The sequence below is a fragment of the Falco peregrinus genome, chromosome 13 (genome assembly GCF_023634155.1).
Source record: "Falco peregrinus isolate bFalPer1 chromosome 13, bFalPer1.pri, whole genome shotgun sequence".
NCBI lineage: Eukaryota > Metazoa > Chordata > Aves > Falconiformes > Falconidae > Falco > Falco peregrinus.
The window spans coordinates 1,605,366-1,621,614 of NC_073733.1; the positions used below are offsets into that span (position 1 = coordinate 1,605,366).

General features: G+C 57.5%; 2 protein-coding genes across 3 annotated transcripts; one reads left to right on the forward strand and one right to left on the reverse strand.

Annotated features, from left to right (window-relative positions):
• Window positions 1–1,954: 1,954 nt before the first annotated feature.
• Window positions 1,955–5,502, reverse strand: LOC129785586 (translation initiation factor IF-2-like). Its single transcript, XM_055818208.1, has 2 exons — window positions 4,772–5,502; window positions 1,955–4,731 (listed from the first exon to the last, which is right to left on the reverse strand). The coding sequence occupies exons 1-2, from the start codon at window positions 5,132–5,134 to the stop codon at window positions 4,102–4,104; spliced, it is 993 nt and encodes a 330-aa protein (XP_055674183.1). The 5' UTR covers window positions 5,135–5,502; the 3' UTR covers window positions 1,955–4,101.
• LOC101923921 (regulator of cell cycle RGCC) lies at window positions 4,699–9,082 on the forward strand. Of its 2 annotated transcripts, none has more exons than XM_055818210.1 (5): window positions 4,699–4,795; window positions 5,509–5,664; window positions 6,240–6,320; window positions 7,004–7,066; window positions 8,407–9,082. In XM_055818210.1, the coding sequence occupies exons 2-5, from the start codon at window positions 5,511–5,513 to the stop codon at window positions 8,412–8,414; spliced, it is 306 nt and encodes a 101-aa protein (XP_055674185.1). In that variant the 5' UTR covers window positions 4,699–4,795; window positions 5,509–5,510; the 3' UTR covers window positions 8,415–9,082. The 2 variants fall into 2 exon arrangements, with proteins under 2 accessions (XP_055674185.1, XP_055674186.1); XM_055818211.1 differs by having other exon boundaries at window positions 4,741–4,861.
• The last annotated feature ends 7,167 nt before the right edge of the window (window positions 9,083–16,249 follow it).

A 16,249-nucleotide genomic window follows, 5' to 3' on the forward strand; every position in this document is an offset into this window, starting at 1 on the left:
TTTAGCGCATTGTTAGAACATGACGAGCACTTTTCTGCCCAAACATTTCAGCAGCTGCAGCCACTGGCCTGCTCATACAGGAGGAAGCCAGAAGCATCAAGGCTGACATTAAGATCTCAAGCAGAACACAAACCCAGCGAAGTGCTTCATGCCTTGTCCCAGCCAGAGCTCTACCTGATGCCCCTGCTTCTAGGTGTAGCTTTGACTTGTTTCTACCAAGAGCAACAGATCCGGCACAGAGGTCAATGGTGAGAAGTCCACACATCTCATGGTTTTGATCAAATTTTTCAGTATCAAAAAAGAAAATCCCAACCCGAGTGAACATTTCCACATTCCCCATTGCCACAGTAAGTCACTCTGAGAGCGACTGCGGCATTGATTAATGCCACCAACGTCACTTTGGCTTCTCTCCCTTGATTCCTCTGAGCTTTAATTTGTTCTCCCACTGCTAAGCCCTGAGCGATTATAGTGGATACCACAGGAACTCTGATACCAGCAGAACACCAAACCATAGCACCTACTGGGCGATACGCACCGCAGAGCTATGCCACATTTGGGGATGGGAGGGGGCAGTGGTCAACAGGTCTACACAGGACTATAGTGTTGGGCTGTCTGTGTGTGTTGCCCCCTTGGAAGCCACACAAGGATTTAAAAAGTGACTGAAAGGTTTGTGGTCACCATTGAACGTTACAACAGGCACATACAAGAGCATCAGGTCACCCCTACGAAGGCTTCCTGCCAGCCGGGCTGGCTGCCCTCCAGTTTCTCACTGGACTCTGTGTTTTACACCCCAAGGGATCCAACATACAACACACATGTAGGACAGGTGTCTCCAGGATGGCTTGTCACCCACTGCACCCGGTGAGCCTTATCCATCCATTCCCCAATTACACTCTGTTTTATACCGTTCCCGCTGGGTGGTGGGAAGAAGTTCAGAAATACCACTACACACCGAATCACCAACCAGCTTGCAATAATCTGAACGGGACAAGGATGCTGAAATACCAGGCAGCTATTTGCTTTGCTTTGCAAAAAAAAAGTCCCTTTGAAGTTTACTTTCGCAGCGGCGTGGTGGTGGGCACTGGGGACACTGGGGGCTCGCTGGGAAGCATGCTCTTTTCCTCCATTTACCATAGAGAATACAAAAATCACTGTGGGTCTTTCTACCACTGCATCGCAAGAGTTGAAAACTGCTCAAGGGCGGCTGTCACTGCCAATGGGATATTGCAAAAAACTCCACTTGAGGGCAGCCCGGCAGCAGCCGCGCCGCTCTCGCAGCAGCCTCCTCTGAGCAGTACCAGACTTTTTTCTCTCTCAGAAGCACATGGGCTGTCACTGCCTGGCATGCATGAGTATTTGCTTACAGCTTGTTTTATTTCAGCCTCACAAAATAACCCCCACTTTACAAATCAGTTGCAAAGCACCATCATTTATGAAGCATTAACATCATTCCAGAGCTGCTGTGAAAAAGCTGGTTAGCTTTTGTTATGCTTCAGATTTATTGTTGGGCTCTTCTCCCCTTCTCCCCAGGCTGAACCTGCAAGCCTCCATGACTGCGCCTTTTGAAATAATCTGAAAGTGTCTGTCGATGTTTCTAGACCCCCAGTGCCAGTGCAGGGCGGTTAAAGGCTGGTTGTTGGCACCACCACCACCGAAACCACCTCAGGCCACTCAGCACTGGAGCTGTTTTTACAGCTAGAGCCAAGCTTAGAGGTCTTAAGGAGGGTAAAGGATACAACAGGAAGTATCTTGCAGCAGGAGGACCAGTTACTCAGATTCATGAGCAAGTGAGCGATTTTACAGTCAACAGCAAAGAAAGTAGGATCTTTTTTCTTTTTTTATCCCATGTGTCTCTCTTAGACCGCTGATTAGGATATATACATGCATAAACACATTGAATGGCATCACGTAACACTTTATCCACTCAAGTTCCCATGGTAAACTGAAAGAACATAAATGACTCAAAGTAAGTTACTCCACTTCTAAGCAAAGCTTTGCTTTATTTGCATTTTTGAGACCAGAGAAACTGCCCAAAGGGTTAAATCCAGAGAAGAAAGGTATCAGACACACCTGACAGATAATACTGGGGGTTACTGGGGGTTCCCAGCCCTTGCTGGGCTGGGCTGTGCCAGTCATGGTGGAAAACCCCAGACCAAGGCATGACAAACCAGAGCTGGGTCCCTCCCACTATGGTGGGTCAGCTTGCTCTGATACCACTGCTTCCTGATGGCATCTCAGCTGCCATCAGACATGCAATGTCTGCTAAATCTAGGTCCTGCATCGCAAGGGGTGAGATCATGTTCTGCACCACCCCAACCTGGGAAAACCAAGGGATGCTGCCAAATGCTGCTGGCATCGGTCAATCGGTATGGTTAGCCAGAACATGAAATAAATGGAGATGAACAGTAAAGGTACTTCCCATCTGCAATAACATAATAACTAGACCTTTCTCCCTGGTAATGCCTGGCCTCCTGTACCTATGGGAGTACACGCAGGCAGCCAGGTTTTGTTAAAATTGGGTATTAGGAAAAATTTCTTCACTGAAAGGGTTGTCAAGCCCTGGAACAGGCTGCCCAGGGAAGTGGTGGAGTCACCACCCCGGAGGGATTTGAAAGATGTGTAGATGTGCCACTTAGGGATGTGGTTTAGTGGTGGGCTTGGCAGCGCTGGGTTAAGGGTTGGACTCGGTGATATTAAAGGTCTTTTCCAACCTAAACAATTCTATGATTCTGTTCTATGAAATTGAAACCCCATGAGGGGATGCTGTCCCCATGCACAAGCCAGCAGCTAATGGCAAGGGTCAGCGCATGCCTTCCCCACTCTGGGGGAAAGATTGAAGTGTCCCCAGCACAGCTCAGGATTGCCAGGCCAAGGTCTCTGGCTGACGTTCCAGTATTTGTTCTCCAAGACAGCTGAGGTGAGGCGAGTGTTTATCGGTGGAGGGCCCCTTTGTTCACCAGTTGTCGGTGCTGGAATCACTTGGTGCTGGGCTGAGCAGTGGTGCTCGCTGCAGCGGTCAGTCATGGGAGCATGTTGTAGAGTGTTGCCCAGACACAGACCTCTTGACTCGAGAACTCGCTACTAAAGCTGAAGGAACGAAGCTCACTCCTGGAGCTACCAAGGTGTCAGCATTCACTGGTGGTTAGGTGCTAGGAAGAGTAAGAGCTAAAGAAAACCCTGGGCCAGCACAGCTAGAAAGCACATGAGTGCCCCTGTGTCCTCCAGACGCTGTAGTCTCCCCCTGCCCACTCACCCACTCGGAGGATGCTTGCTTGGGCTGATGCAGCACTGGCAAAAGGCAGGCAGAGCTCGTGGTGGGCTCCTGAATCCACCAAGGCAGCGTGGATTGAAACTGCCTGCCGAGAGAAACCACCCACCATCCTAAACCTGGAGAGCACAAACCAGCTGTCAGCTCCCTCATTACATATTGGTCCTTAAATCTGAACAGGGCTTAAAACACCTGAGGCTTTCCATACAGCTATCTTTAATAGGCACATCCCTCTACCAAAAAAATCAAATAAATACTTGAGATGGTCTGAAGATATTTTTGGCAGTTAGGGGCTCCATAAAAAGCAAGTGCAGCTGGAATCTGCCTTTTCCAAGCCAGGAGGTGAGAGTGAGGAGCATCTGCTTGCGTCGCCCTCCTCCTTGCCACCCGGACAGTCACTGCCACAGATCCACTGGCTTTTTATTCATGGCCAGGCAGAAGAGGTACAGCTCGTCAGTGTGGAGAAGTAACTTGTCTGGGGCCTCTTGTCTCAAGCTCTGTGATGAGGAGGGGAGGCCTCAGCAGAAGACACAAAGGTGGGAGTGATTTTGGATGACAGAGTGATACTGTGCAGCTGTGCCCACCTTGGGTGAGCCGACATCCAAGTGGCTAAAACATGGGAGAAAAAAATCCATGGCAGAGCCCATGACAGTGGGAAGCATGAAGGAGATGAAGGAGAGGGGAACTCCGAGAGGAGGCAAAGCTCAGCTGAAGGAAAGTGAACACAAGCAGAAACCTCATCCGGGGGGCTTCAGGTGCTGGGTGGGTGGATGGATGGATGCAGGGGAGGAAACAGGGCACCGGGAGGAAACCCGAAGATCTCGAGAACATACTCAGCCTGGGGACAGAGAGAGCAGCGCCGCGGGGGGAGGGAGGGGTGGGCTGGAGGGGTGTGCAGGAGGCTTTCCCTCTCGGGAGAGCTCCCCTCGGCTGCTATGTGTGGAAGGGGTTTGGCTCCACGGGCCGAACGTCCCCGCCCGCTGACCCCAGGCCCCGCGCATCACCCAGCCCCCCCGGAGCGTGGGGACGGGCTGCACCGCGCGGGGCGGAGGGCCGGTCCCGGTCCCGCGGGGGACAGCGGACGCCCCGGCCACCCGCACCCCGCGGCTCCAGGGCGGCCCTCGGACGGGGCGGGGGGGCGGACCGGAGTGGCAGGGGGCGGCCCGCGGAGGCGGCGGGGACGGGTCCCACGGGGCACCCCCCTGGCACCCCCGCAGGGACGCGCGCCCCGCCGCGAGGGGTGGCGCCCACAGAGCGTCCCGCCCGCCGCCCGCACCGGCGCTAAAACCGCCGCGCCCGGGCCCGCCGCTGAGTGCCGAGCCGTGCCGTGCCGTGCCGAGCCTCCCCTCCCCGGAGCCCCCCGCCCGCCGCTGAGTACCGAGCCGTGCCGTGCCGAGCCTCCCCGGAGCCCGCCGCCGTGCCGGAGCCCCCCGCCCGCCGCTGAGTGCCGAGCCGTGCCGAGCCTCCCCGGAGCCCCTCGCTGAGTGCCGAGCCGAGCCGTGCCTCCCCGGAGCCCCCCGCCCGCCGGTGAGTGCTGGAGCCGTGCCGTGCCTCCCCGGAGCCCCCCGCCGTGCCGGAGCTCCCCGCTCGCCGGTGAGTGCCGTGCCGTGCCGGCGGGGCTCCCGTCGGGAGGTCCCCGGGAGCAGGACGGGGTTTGCCGCCCGCGGGACGGAGGTGGCGGCTGCCGGGGTGACCCCCCCCCGCCCGCCATGTGCTGCCCGCCGCTCCCGGGCTCGTTCCCTGCCTTCGCATCGGCCGGCCCACTCCGCGGAGCCGGGGGCTCGGGGGTGCTCGGGGCCGGCCCTGGCCCTCTCCCCGCCGCCGACCCTGCTGGTACCTCCCTCGGGGCCGGAGCAGGCGGCTCATCCCGGGGCCGGGGATGGGCCGGGACCCCCGGGCAGCCCTACCGCACCTCGCCTGAAGGCAGGGGCAGAAGCTGGGTCGAGACCCTTGCCTTGCTTCGGACCAGCTCTTACTGGGCTGGGCCCCTGCTGGGCTGTGGGATGCGCTGGAAGGATGGCCCAGCTGCCCGAGGGGCGGGGGAGGAGGTTCAGAGCTCTGCGGGGGGCTCGGGGGCGATGTCAGCCCCGCACGGAGTGGGCACTGGCAGCCTGCCTGCAGGGAGGTGGCAAGGGGGCTGCCCCGGCCCCAGCCTGGTTCTGCTCCCGAGAGGCTTTTTCTGGGGCTGCCTGCCTGGTGTGTGCCCCCAACGCCTCCCTCCACTGGATTCTTGCCCCCAGCAATGGCTGATGAGCTCAGTGACCTCCTGCGGGAGTTTGACGAGGTGATGGAGGACTTTGACAGAGGCACTGCATGTCAATACGAGCAGCACTTGGAGGAGCTGAAGAAGAAAGCGGGACACAGTGTGTACGACAGCGGCATTGATGAGCTGGAGAGTGAGTTGGGGCTGGGGAATGAGGAGCCCTTTGGGAGGACAGTGTCCGTGCGGATGGAGTTGCTTTGGGAGCTCTGGCATTCCTCCATGGTAAACCACTGAGTTTCTAGCTGATCCGGCCTTGCAGTTGCCCACCTGACTCATCTCTTGCGGGCTGGATGGGTAGCATGAGGTGATGACCCCTGGATCCTGGCCCAGCATGTGCAGGGGCTCCTGCTGGGTTGGCTGCTGCAGGGCTGCACAAGGCTTGAGATAACTGGGGGCTCAAAGGGAGCCACCTGCTGCAGGGCTGCATAAGGCTTGAGATAACTGGGGGCTCAAAGGGAGCCACTTCGCTCTAACCCCGAGGAGTCCCCATGGCCATGCCCAGGCAACCCCGGTGCTGTTTGGCCTGGCAGAGAAGCTCTGGTTCCCTTTTTCCAAGCATTCCTTGCAGCAGGGGAAGAACAGATGGGCTGGCCAAGAGCCAGGGTGGATCAGGGACCCTATGCCACCCACATGATGGGTCCCTGGTTCTATAACTTGTTTATAAGGTGCCTGTGGCTGTGGGCAGTGAGTAATGCTTTGCATGCGCAGGTACCAGCACGTCCCCGAGAAGCAGTCTCAACTCCAGCGAGGAGGACCTCAACACCCCTGCCAATGCTTGCTCCTCCAAAGGTGAGGCTGAGAGAGCTGTCCCCAGGGCTGCTTCCCGGGGCTTCCTTCTGCATGCCTGGCTCGGCTCAGCAGTGATGGGCCGCCTGCGGGCGGGGGTTGGGGGGTGCCAATGGGACCCTCCAGGATTTGGAGGTGGGAATGAGCCCTGGGGTCCTGGCTGGATCCTGGAAAAAGTATGAGGTTGGATTGGCTTGTTTTCTTGCCAAAGCTGCCCTCAAGCAGCATCCTTGGTGAAACCCCTTGCTCCTCTGCCCTGTAACTTCCAGCCCCCTGCCCTGGCGGACGTGGGGGTGGGTGACGCTACAGCTGCCCTTAAGCCCCATGTGAGTGTGGGACTCCAGATCCAGGTGGGGGCTGGGCAACTGCTTGGAAAGCTTCAGTGCTGCTCTTTTGACGCCTTCAGCAGCTGGGTGCAAGTGTGGGCTGTAATCCCATGGAGATGCTTCGACCCTGGGGGACACTGTGCTCGGGGGTGTTTGACTGAGGTTATTCCTGAGCTGTGCAGTGATCTGCCCCTGTTGCACATGCAGCTCAGCCCCAGCCACCCTCTGTTGCTCCCAGACAGCACCTGGCTGGGACAGAAACAGCAGGCAGCTGGAGCAATTGTGGTTAGAAGTTAGAAGCAAGGGGTAGGGATCTTTTTTCTTGCAAATGAGACCTGACAGTGTGTGCCTTTCTGCCAGCTAAACTCGGTGACACACAGGAGCTGGAGGAGTTCATTGCAGATCTGGATAAAGTGCTGGAGGGTAAGTACACAGCTCTGGTCCTGGTGCTTCCCGAGCCCCAGGCTGCATCCAGTGTGGCAGAACACCCGGCCTGGGGCTTTTCCATTGCCTCTGGCTCAGCAGAGCCTGGCCTACCACCCCTCCTAGCTGGGGCTCCCACTGCAGGGGCTTAGAGCCCAGGTTTGGCTGCAAGAGTGGAATCCTTCTGTCTTTTCTTTTGGCGAGGGGCTTATCTGGATATCACACCCCCATCCCTCTTGAAGCTCTTTCAGCTGGGGCAGAAATCCCATTGCTTGAGTGAATTCCCTCTCTGGTGCCTCAGTTTCCCCAAGCTGGTGAAGTGGAGCTGGTGGTGCTGTCCTGGTGGAAGGGATGGGGGATGTGGAGGCCAGGTCGGTCCTGCAAAAGGCCTGCAAGAAAGGTGGCCAAACAGCGCAACCTGCAGAGCTATTGATGTTTTTGGGAAGATGTATGGATGCTTGTGGCCCTCTGCCTACAGCATTCCTCCAGCTGCTGCTCAAAAGCTTTTCTTGCAGGGTGGGAAGGTGAGCAGCAGGAAAAGAGTATTTTTCCTTGTGGTGTACCCCAGTGTGGAAAAAATCAGCCCTGTGGAAATGTCCCATTTGTCGGAAGGAAAGTGAGGGTTCAGACTCAATCAGTACCACCGAACGCATGCCCGTGGAGGTGCCCCTTGGGGTGTGTTGGCACCGGGCAGGTCTCGGAGTGAGACTTCTGCATCTGTGGAGTGAGAACTGCTTCAGACTGCCTGTGCAGTGGCAGAGAAGGGAATTCCAGCCCTCGGGGAGCACAGACAGGTTGTGGTCTCCTGCAGATGTTTTTCTCCTAGTGGAGGGCTTGGCTGTGGGTACTCCTAGGGAAGGTGGTGTTGCTATGCTGGGCATCTCTGGCAGCTTTACCCAGGCAGCTCTGCAGTCCTGTGAGGTTGTCTGGTCCCCAGTAGCTTCTTTTCTGGGAAAACTGAGGCAGAGGCCAGACTTCCCCTTCAGAGGGGTCCCTGGGTGACAGGCTGGAGGCAGAGAGAACTTGATATAAAAAAAAAATAAAACTAAATACTTCCCCCAGGCAGTTCTCAGTATCTGTTCCCTTCCCTTTTGAGTGTCCAAAATGAGGTGGCTGGTGGGAACATTGCTTCTGCTGATGCCAAGCCATGCTGGGCAGGAGCGGAGCAGGAAGGGGGCCAGAGTCCCCCAGAAGATTTCTGCTCTAACCCTGCTGCTGGTGGTGCCTGGGGTGGGGGGGGTTCCAGTGCACTGTACAGCCCTCCTCCCCCCCAGCAGTCATCTGACCAATTATTTTTTTTCCTTTTTTTTTTTTTTTTTTTCCCATTGATTGTTCTGCAGAGATGTGAGATGTGGTTTTGGTAGCAAGTTTGGGGAGGAGGACCCGCAGCAGATGAGCTCCATGCCTCCCTGATGCACCCTCTGCTTCTGTGCCCCTGCCACCCGCCGCCGGCGTGGGTGACAGCTTTCCTGTGCCACGCTGCTCCGTGCCGGGGAAGGGCAGTGCCAGCCACATGTGGGGACTGATCCGGTGATGGGACCGGCAGCTGGGCTGTGACGGTGGCTGGGACTTGCTCTGCTCCCGCCTGCAGGGCCAGACTCTGCCAGCGCTGAGATGAGAAGAGCTCTCAGTGAGGGCACCAGGCTCTGCCCTCTGAGGGGGGCTGGCAGCGCTTGTGACTGAGTGGGTTTGGGGGGTTTTGGAGGGGGTATCCATGCCGCTGTTGAAGCCAGAGGAGAAACCCTTGGTGAGTTTAGGGAAGATCAGCTTGCAGTACATCAGTGAGAGCTTGGTGTCCCCTCCTGTGTCAGAAAAGACTGTTCCCACAGTAGCATCTGTTGCAGGTGGTGACTGTCGCTGCTGGCCCTTTGCTTTGCACGGGGAGCCGCAAATAAGGCCCTGCCTGCGCCGGAGTGCCTCTGCCTCGGCTGCTACGGTAAATACTGTAAAAAGGATGCTGTGCACTGTACAGAGGGGGTGTGTTTTTATGAACAGGATTTTAAGGCTTTGCGCTTGTCTCTGTGTGTGTGTCCAGGCTTTTCCTGTGGGCTCCTCTCTTCCCTGCAGCTGCCGGGCACCAGGGTTGGGCATCAGAGAGGGGGGAGAGGCCTCAGGGGAACAAATTAAACATTTGTCTGCCTGAAGAGGGGTAGGCAACCCCCTGGAACAAGTCCACAGGGGGTGTGGGTTTGCAGCCCTCTGCCTCGGGTGGGCTGGGGGGGCTCCCTGCCTTGCAGGGTCCCTGCCAGGTGGGTGGCTTGGTGGGGCAGGCAGAAGGTGCTGTTGATGGGGGAACAGCCTAGATACGAGATCAAGCTGGGGGCAGCTGAGCTTGGAGTGAGGTTTGGCAGTTGGGATGGATGCTCAGTTCACCCCTGGGGTTTGCCCTCCCTGGAAGCTGCCCCGTGAGCAGTGGGATGACTGAGAGATCAGGAGAGTGGAGGAACCTGGGGCTCTGCACGTCTCTGGGCTGGCAGTGCTGCCCACGTGGGTCAGGGCCACGTGCGTGCGGCTCTGTTGTAACTGTCTAAGCAGGAAACGAGGGTTTTAGCTTCTCCCCTCACCCCTTGGTCTATGGGGTGCTGGTCAGGAGGATGTTGGTCATCTAATCTGCCAGCCTGGGTTTTAGTGCTGTTGCAGAAATCTGCTGAACACACATTAATCCTGCAAACTCAAGTGCTCAGGAGGGAGGACAGGAGAGTGGTGGGGGCTTCTGAGCAGCCCAGCAGAGCCCTGTGCAGGGCAGATCATGCATGGGGACACTTCCGCTGTCGCTCTCCCCGTGCTGTGTGACGTGGCTGTAGATCTGCTCCCAAAAAGACCCGGTGGCCCCGTCAAGGGGCAGCCAGAAGATGGGGGCGAGAGCTGTGTGGTGCGGCCAGGGGTGGCAGTGATGCTCGGAGCTCTGCCCATGATGCTTGGCTGTGATATGGGGGCTGGAGGACCCTGCTCTGTGGGGAGGCTCAGCCCACATCAATGGGGCTGAGGCAGCAGGAGCTGTGGGGACTGTCCCTGCTATGCACATTGGTAATGGCAGCCACGCCAACCACTCGGGATGTTTTTTCCCTTCTGAGTCATTGCATGAAGGCTTTTTGCCCTCGCAGTCTACTTCTGACTCTGGTATTTGTTCCACCCATGGTCCCTTTCTGCCTCTGGGTGTCACAAGCCCCTTACCAGCCTGTGTGGGATGGGGATTTTTAACAGACCACCCCCAACCCACCCAACAGCACGGTCTCTGTCTGGGTCATGACGATGCTTGGTGTTGGGCTGTGGAGTCCCATGGCATCACCTTCCCTGGGCACCGCGTGCCAGTTTACAACCGTGCAGTGTCTGCAAACGTTACTAAGCAGCTGCAGATATAAATACTTTCAAGTCCCAAATCTGCTGTGGCTGATACGCCCCTGCAGCAAAGTAACAGACTTGAAGCTTCAGAGAGGTTGTTTGTTGTGAGCGTTGCCAGGAGAGGGGTTTGGGTTCCAACATGTGTTTCCTCCAGCCCCTGGAATCAGGCAGGCTACATGGGTGCTGCCAGCACCACGAGGCCAAGCTGTCCCATGTTGCACAGGATCCTCTCCAAGGCTCGTGGTACCTCCTGCACCCAGTGATGTAGCTGTCAGCATCTGCTTTGGCTGGTGCTGGGTGCTCCACAGTGCTGGTGCTATGTGTGGGTGACAAGGTGACATGGGACCTAATACCAGCACTGTCCTGCCCAGCCTGCACCAACAACAGCAGCAATGGTGATGCTCAGCCTAGCTCCCCAGGACAGACTCGTGCACATCGCTGTAAGCAGACTCTTTTGGGCACAGGGGCTCTGGCAGGTTCTCTGCTGGGACAGGTTGTGGGACTTTTTTTCCTGGAGACCCTGGGCAGGGGTTGGGAACACTCCTGGGTGGCGGGGTGGTACTGAGATGGGGGCTACGGCATCCTCTGGCCCATGGTGGGACGGTTGTCCAAGAGCCATTTTGCAGCCCGTGAGGACCACTGCCTCCTGGCCATGCTCCGGGGGTGGCTGAAAACCCAAGAGCAGGGAGGGCTGAGGCTGATGGAGACAGTCAGTGGGGAGTTGCATGCACGTGCAGTGGAGGTGCTGCAAAAATAATCAGTGTGAACAGGCACGTCCAGCAACACACCAGTTCCTCCCTGTGGCCCCGCTTCCTGCGGCAGCTCAGAGGAGGCTGGATCAGGGCCAAGGAGCCCTGGGAGCAGCAGGGCTGGGCTGGACTCTGTTGTGCTCTGCAGAGTCTTGAGTGTGCTTTGGATCTGCCAAAGTGGGAACCAACCCTCTGGAGGCACTAGGAGCTGAGGGTGCTGGAGGAGCCGGCGATGGTCAGCCCCTGAGCAGCACTGCCCAGGGGATGCTGGAGCCCCCAGAATCATCTGGGAGCTGCTGGTCCCGGCTGGTTGGGGTGCAGGCAGGAAAAGCAGACTGCAGCCCCCCAGCCTGCCATAGCGGAGAACCCCAGCCCTAGCCAGGCTGGAGGAGGCACACGGTGCCTGCACGGGGCCACCTGCAAAGCTGCCACCACTTCCAGCCACACATTCACCACCGTGCAGGCTGCTGCCTGCTGAGGGCTTGCTTGTTTTCTTAGAAGCAAGAGCAGCACATGTGGAGCTACTGAGGGACGGGAAGTGGCTAACCAGCACCGAGGCAACTGCACAGGCCTCCTGCCTACATCTTTTCCTTCAAGTTCAGATGCAAAGCCAGGTTTTCTGGAGATCACGGTGGTTATTGCTCCAGCAGTGGGTCCCATACACTTTTTTCACAGGGTCTTCAGCAAGCCCCCTCCTCCAGGCTGGTGGCATTCAGCTCCGGCTGCGATGCCAGCTTGCAGAGGAGCAGATCTCCTGGCATGTCGGGGACCTGAACAGCCAGGAGGTGAGAGCTCTAGCAGAGGTGGCCTGTAACCACATGGGGCTGGCTGGCCACCAGCCATCCCTCTGCCTTGCTGCACGGAGGGCAGCCAGCACCCTCCCTTGGTGGCCACTGCCGTAGGGACCACCACCTACAGAGGGTAGATGATGTCTGTGTCGCGCTGTATTCACAGGCCCTCTTGCTTTTCCCCTTTCTAGAATCTGCAGGAAGAAGGGATGGGGTGCTTTTGGCTGGCTGGAGGCATCCCCCCAGGCTTGTGGGGAGGCAGGACAAACGTGAGAATGTCAGGGCTTCTGGCTGTGTTGGAGGCTGGGGGAGCTGGACATGCTCCCTCAGCCTACCCAGGCTTGATGTTCCTTGATGAAGTTGCTCCCACCTGGAGGGATCTCTGTGGGAGTAAGAAGAGTTACCAAAGTTCCCCTAAAAAAATTCTAGGTTGCATTTCCTTCATCACACCCTGCTGACCAGGTCAGCTTGGAGAAAGGCATACAAGGCGAGGTATTCCTCCACCAAAACACCACAACAAGGAGCTGCTGCTCTCGCTGAGCTTAAAACACAGTAGGAGGAAGGGCTCAATTTCTAACTGCAGAAAGATTTAGATCAGAACCTCAGTCCTCCCACCAAAAGTTCTCCTTCATCCCCATGTGACTGTGGCTTTTTGGTCCTCTCCGGACTGCTGAGCGCCGGCAGCTCCAGCCGGTGCGATCCCCTCCGGCAGCCAGGACACTGGTGTGGTGCTGCCCGGGGCTGCGTGCGCGGGGCATCTGTGGCACACTGCTTCAGAGAGGGACCACATCCTTCTGCGGGAGGGAAGTCCCTGGCTGCCCAGACAGTCTGGCCGTGGTAATGCAACAGCCTGTATCTATTTTGGGAGATAAACTAATGCTGGGGATGCCGTCTGCTGCTGCCTTTTTTTCTCAACAAGCCCTCTCATGTTTTTTGGGGGATCTTTCCACATTTATGGGAAAGGGAGAAGTGGAGCCCTTTCAGGTCCTGACTTACAAGCCTATTTTCCAGCATGGTTTTTAGCTTGAGCTGGAGAGCTGCATGGGGGCAGGCACAGCTCTCATCATAGGTCACGTTTCCCCTCCAAAAGCCTGGCTTATCACCCCTTGCCCACCCAGATGCCAGCTCATCCCGTGCTGCTTTGAGGGTGCCCGGCCCCCAGGGGCTGGTCGGCCAGCAGCAGCAAGGGGAGCACCTGTGGAGGTACCATCCTGGGGTGAGCAGGCAGGAGCATGGTCTCTGGGACCTGGCCATGATGCTGGCTCTGGGTCCTCATCAGCTGGTCCTCCTCCTGATGGGTTTATGTGAGACAGTCCCCAGCTGTGCTGAGCAGCTCAGCTCTTGAGCCCTTCCCTCCCTGCCCTGTCCGCCTGCCTGGGGGCTGCTGTCCCCAGCCTGGGCTTTGACCTGCGATCGGACCGACTGGGGCCCTGCCTGTGGGAGGTAGCAAAGCAGGTATCAGTGCAGAACCTGGGAAGACCAAAGTCTCCACCACCCGAATCCCTGCCCGAGAACAGCCCTGGTGATGCCTGCAAGGGGACAGAGGACCAGCAGGACCACAGAGGAGAGCTTAAGATGTTTTCCTTGGGGGTGCAGATCCCCGATGCCCCAAACATCAACTGGCTCCCCTCTGCTGCCTTTCACCACTTTGCCAGTGCAGCTAGACACAGGCTCTGGGGGCATCTTGATTTTGGGGACCAAGGAAGGATGGACACAGTGACCCTGCCTGCCCCCTGACATAACAAACCCAGCCATCTCTCAGCTCTTGAAACATGGGTTCTTGCATTCAGCCACCACGGACGGGAGACACGCGCTGCATTACGTGGGGTGGCTTTGCCTCCTCCAAGGGAGGGCCGCACTTAGGCAAGGCAGGAACGCACGCAGGCTTTCACGGCTCCTCTCTGTTGAAACTACTGCCCAGAAACAAACTTCCTTCCCAGACCTGAAAGGGGTGACACAGCCCCGTGTCACTGGTCCCATCCCCCACCTCTCTACTGTCCTTGCCCACAGCTTCCAGCAAAGAAACAGCGGACTTCAGCCGTGATGCCATGGAGGGATGTGAAACCACGGTGGGATCCCATGACAACAAAGGAGACTTGGGCTGTTCCAGGTCATGGTTGTGCTGGGGGAGTCCCCAGGGTGGCCAGTCTGGCTGCTGGAGGGAACAGCAGGATGGAGAGAGGCTGGCTGGCACAGGGCTGCAGGGAGAGCTGTAGTTCAGCTGAGCAGCCCCAGATCCTGACTGAGAGTGTCTGGAACATGGCAACACGGCCCTTATAGGCCAGGTAAGAGGTTAGGGGCTTCAGGAGCCATGATGGGCTCAGGCTACCCCCACAGAAGAATGGTGCAAGGATGAAGTTAGCCAAGTTGCGATGAGATGGGATGGAGGGAGGTCTCTGTCCTGTACTGGCTGTTCAGAGAGCCAGGTTGAGCATGCCTCTCCATCCTGTACAGCCCCCATGGAGTCCCCAGCTTCACCAGCCCTCAGCAGGGTCTTCTCCAAGAGGAGCGAGTCTCTGCTGGACCATCATTCAGGATGTGTTAAGGTCTGTGAGCTGCAGCCCGGCTCCAACCAGTGCCTGAGGGACTGCCTCAGTGTGAACCCTTTCAGTGCTCAAATCCATCCCTGCAGCAAACTGTGTCCCTCCGGGCTGCAGGGAGTACTTGGTGGCAACGAGAGCTGGGGGTCTTGCTCCTGTTTTACATCCTCCGTGCTGATTTCCACCACCAGTGCCCCAAGGATGCTCCCCACCTCTGGGTGCCGTGGGGGAACCCCTGGGAAGGTCAGCAGTAGACTGGCAGTCCATGGAGACAGCACACTATCTTTAAGAGCTACGGAACCGGCAGTGGGCCAGGTTTGTCCAGGGTAGCTGGCAGGCTTGTGTCTTCAGATCGGGCTGCAGAACAAGGCTGTGAGATTTCCTTAGCAGTGGTGCAACTAACTACTCTTTCTGACTCCTGAAAAAGCCCCCAAGGAATATCTGTGTGACCCCCCTATTGTCCAGAGAACAGGAGAGCTCCACAGCGTGGGTCAGTGGGGAGTGGGTGCTTCCCCCCAGGGATGCCAGCACCCCTGGATGAGAGCAGACAAGTTCCTCCAGGTCCTTGCTGAGGTTTCACCGAAGTGGAGACCGAGGCGGGTGCCAGCGATCAGAGGGGTTTAGTGATTTTTTCCCCTGGCTGCTGTTCCCCACGCCACCCCCACCACCTGCTCCTCCGCAGGGAGCTGGGCTCTGACTTCATCCCCCAGGTATCCAAATAGACAATGCTGGCAGTGGCGGCCAGCGCGGCATCCTGTCCCCTCGCCTCCCCGGGTCACTTCCCGGGATTGTTCTGCTCTGCTCGGACAGGCGCTGGCTGCTGGCGGTCCGCGGGGACTGGGAACGGACGAGCCTCACGTGCCTCTCAGCCGGTGGTATTTCATTCAGCGGCAGAGCACGTCTGAGGCACGGGATAGCAGCGGGGAAAGGTTGTCCTGCCTCTCTGGGCTTTCTCCTGCAGCCTTCCCCTCGGGTTGTTAGGAGCTGCCCTCCTGCAGCCCCCACCAGCAGCAGCGCTGGGCAGCCCTGGGCTGCGGGGTCGGAGCTCCATTTCCAAAGGGCTGACGTTGCTGAGACTGGCCCAGCTTGGGGCGAGCTGAGGGGAGAGCAGAGGAACACAGCTGATCGGGGCTGGGGCTCCCTGCTGGCTTAGCCAGCATTAACCTCATAATTAAACGAATTAAACTAGTACCAGGAGGGTCCAGCCCTGTGTCACCATTCCTCCGCACCAAGGCTGCATTCAAGCGGGAAGCTAAGCCTGCAAATAACCCTCTTCGACATAATCACCCCTGATTTTCTAGCTAGCAGTCCAGTCATGCAATGATCTTTGGACTTGAAATATCTTCCCCCTCACACCTCCCTGTAATTCTTTATGGTTTCGTTAACATGATGCCCAGCCACACGCTCCTTTCCTCACTGTGTCTCATGAGTTTTGGTGTCCTGTCCTGCCCATCCTACTGCTGTAGGGCATGTTTAGAATTTAAAGTTCAACTCTTTTCCCATTTTGCTATGATATTTATTTGTGTTTGGGGGGGTGGGGGGTGGGGTGGGGTGTTCCTTGCTATCTGTTGTTTCCCAGCTCCGTGCTGGCTGTACTTGGAAGGCCAATGCTGGGTGGATATCGCCAGTAGCCACTGAGTGTAAATAGCAGGTGGATGAGGGAGCAGCATCCTCCCTGCAGCCTCCTGTGGACCAGAGCACCCCCTCCCTCCTGCTCGCTCTCTGAGCAGTGGGCTCAGACCTGGCTCTAGGTCCTACTGCTCC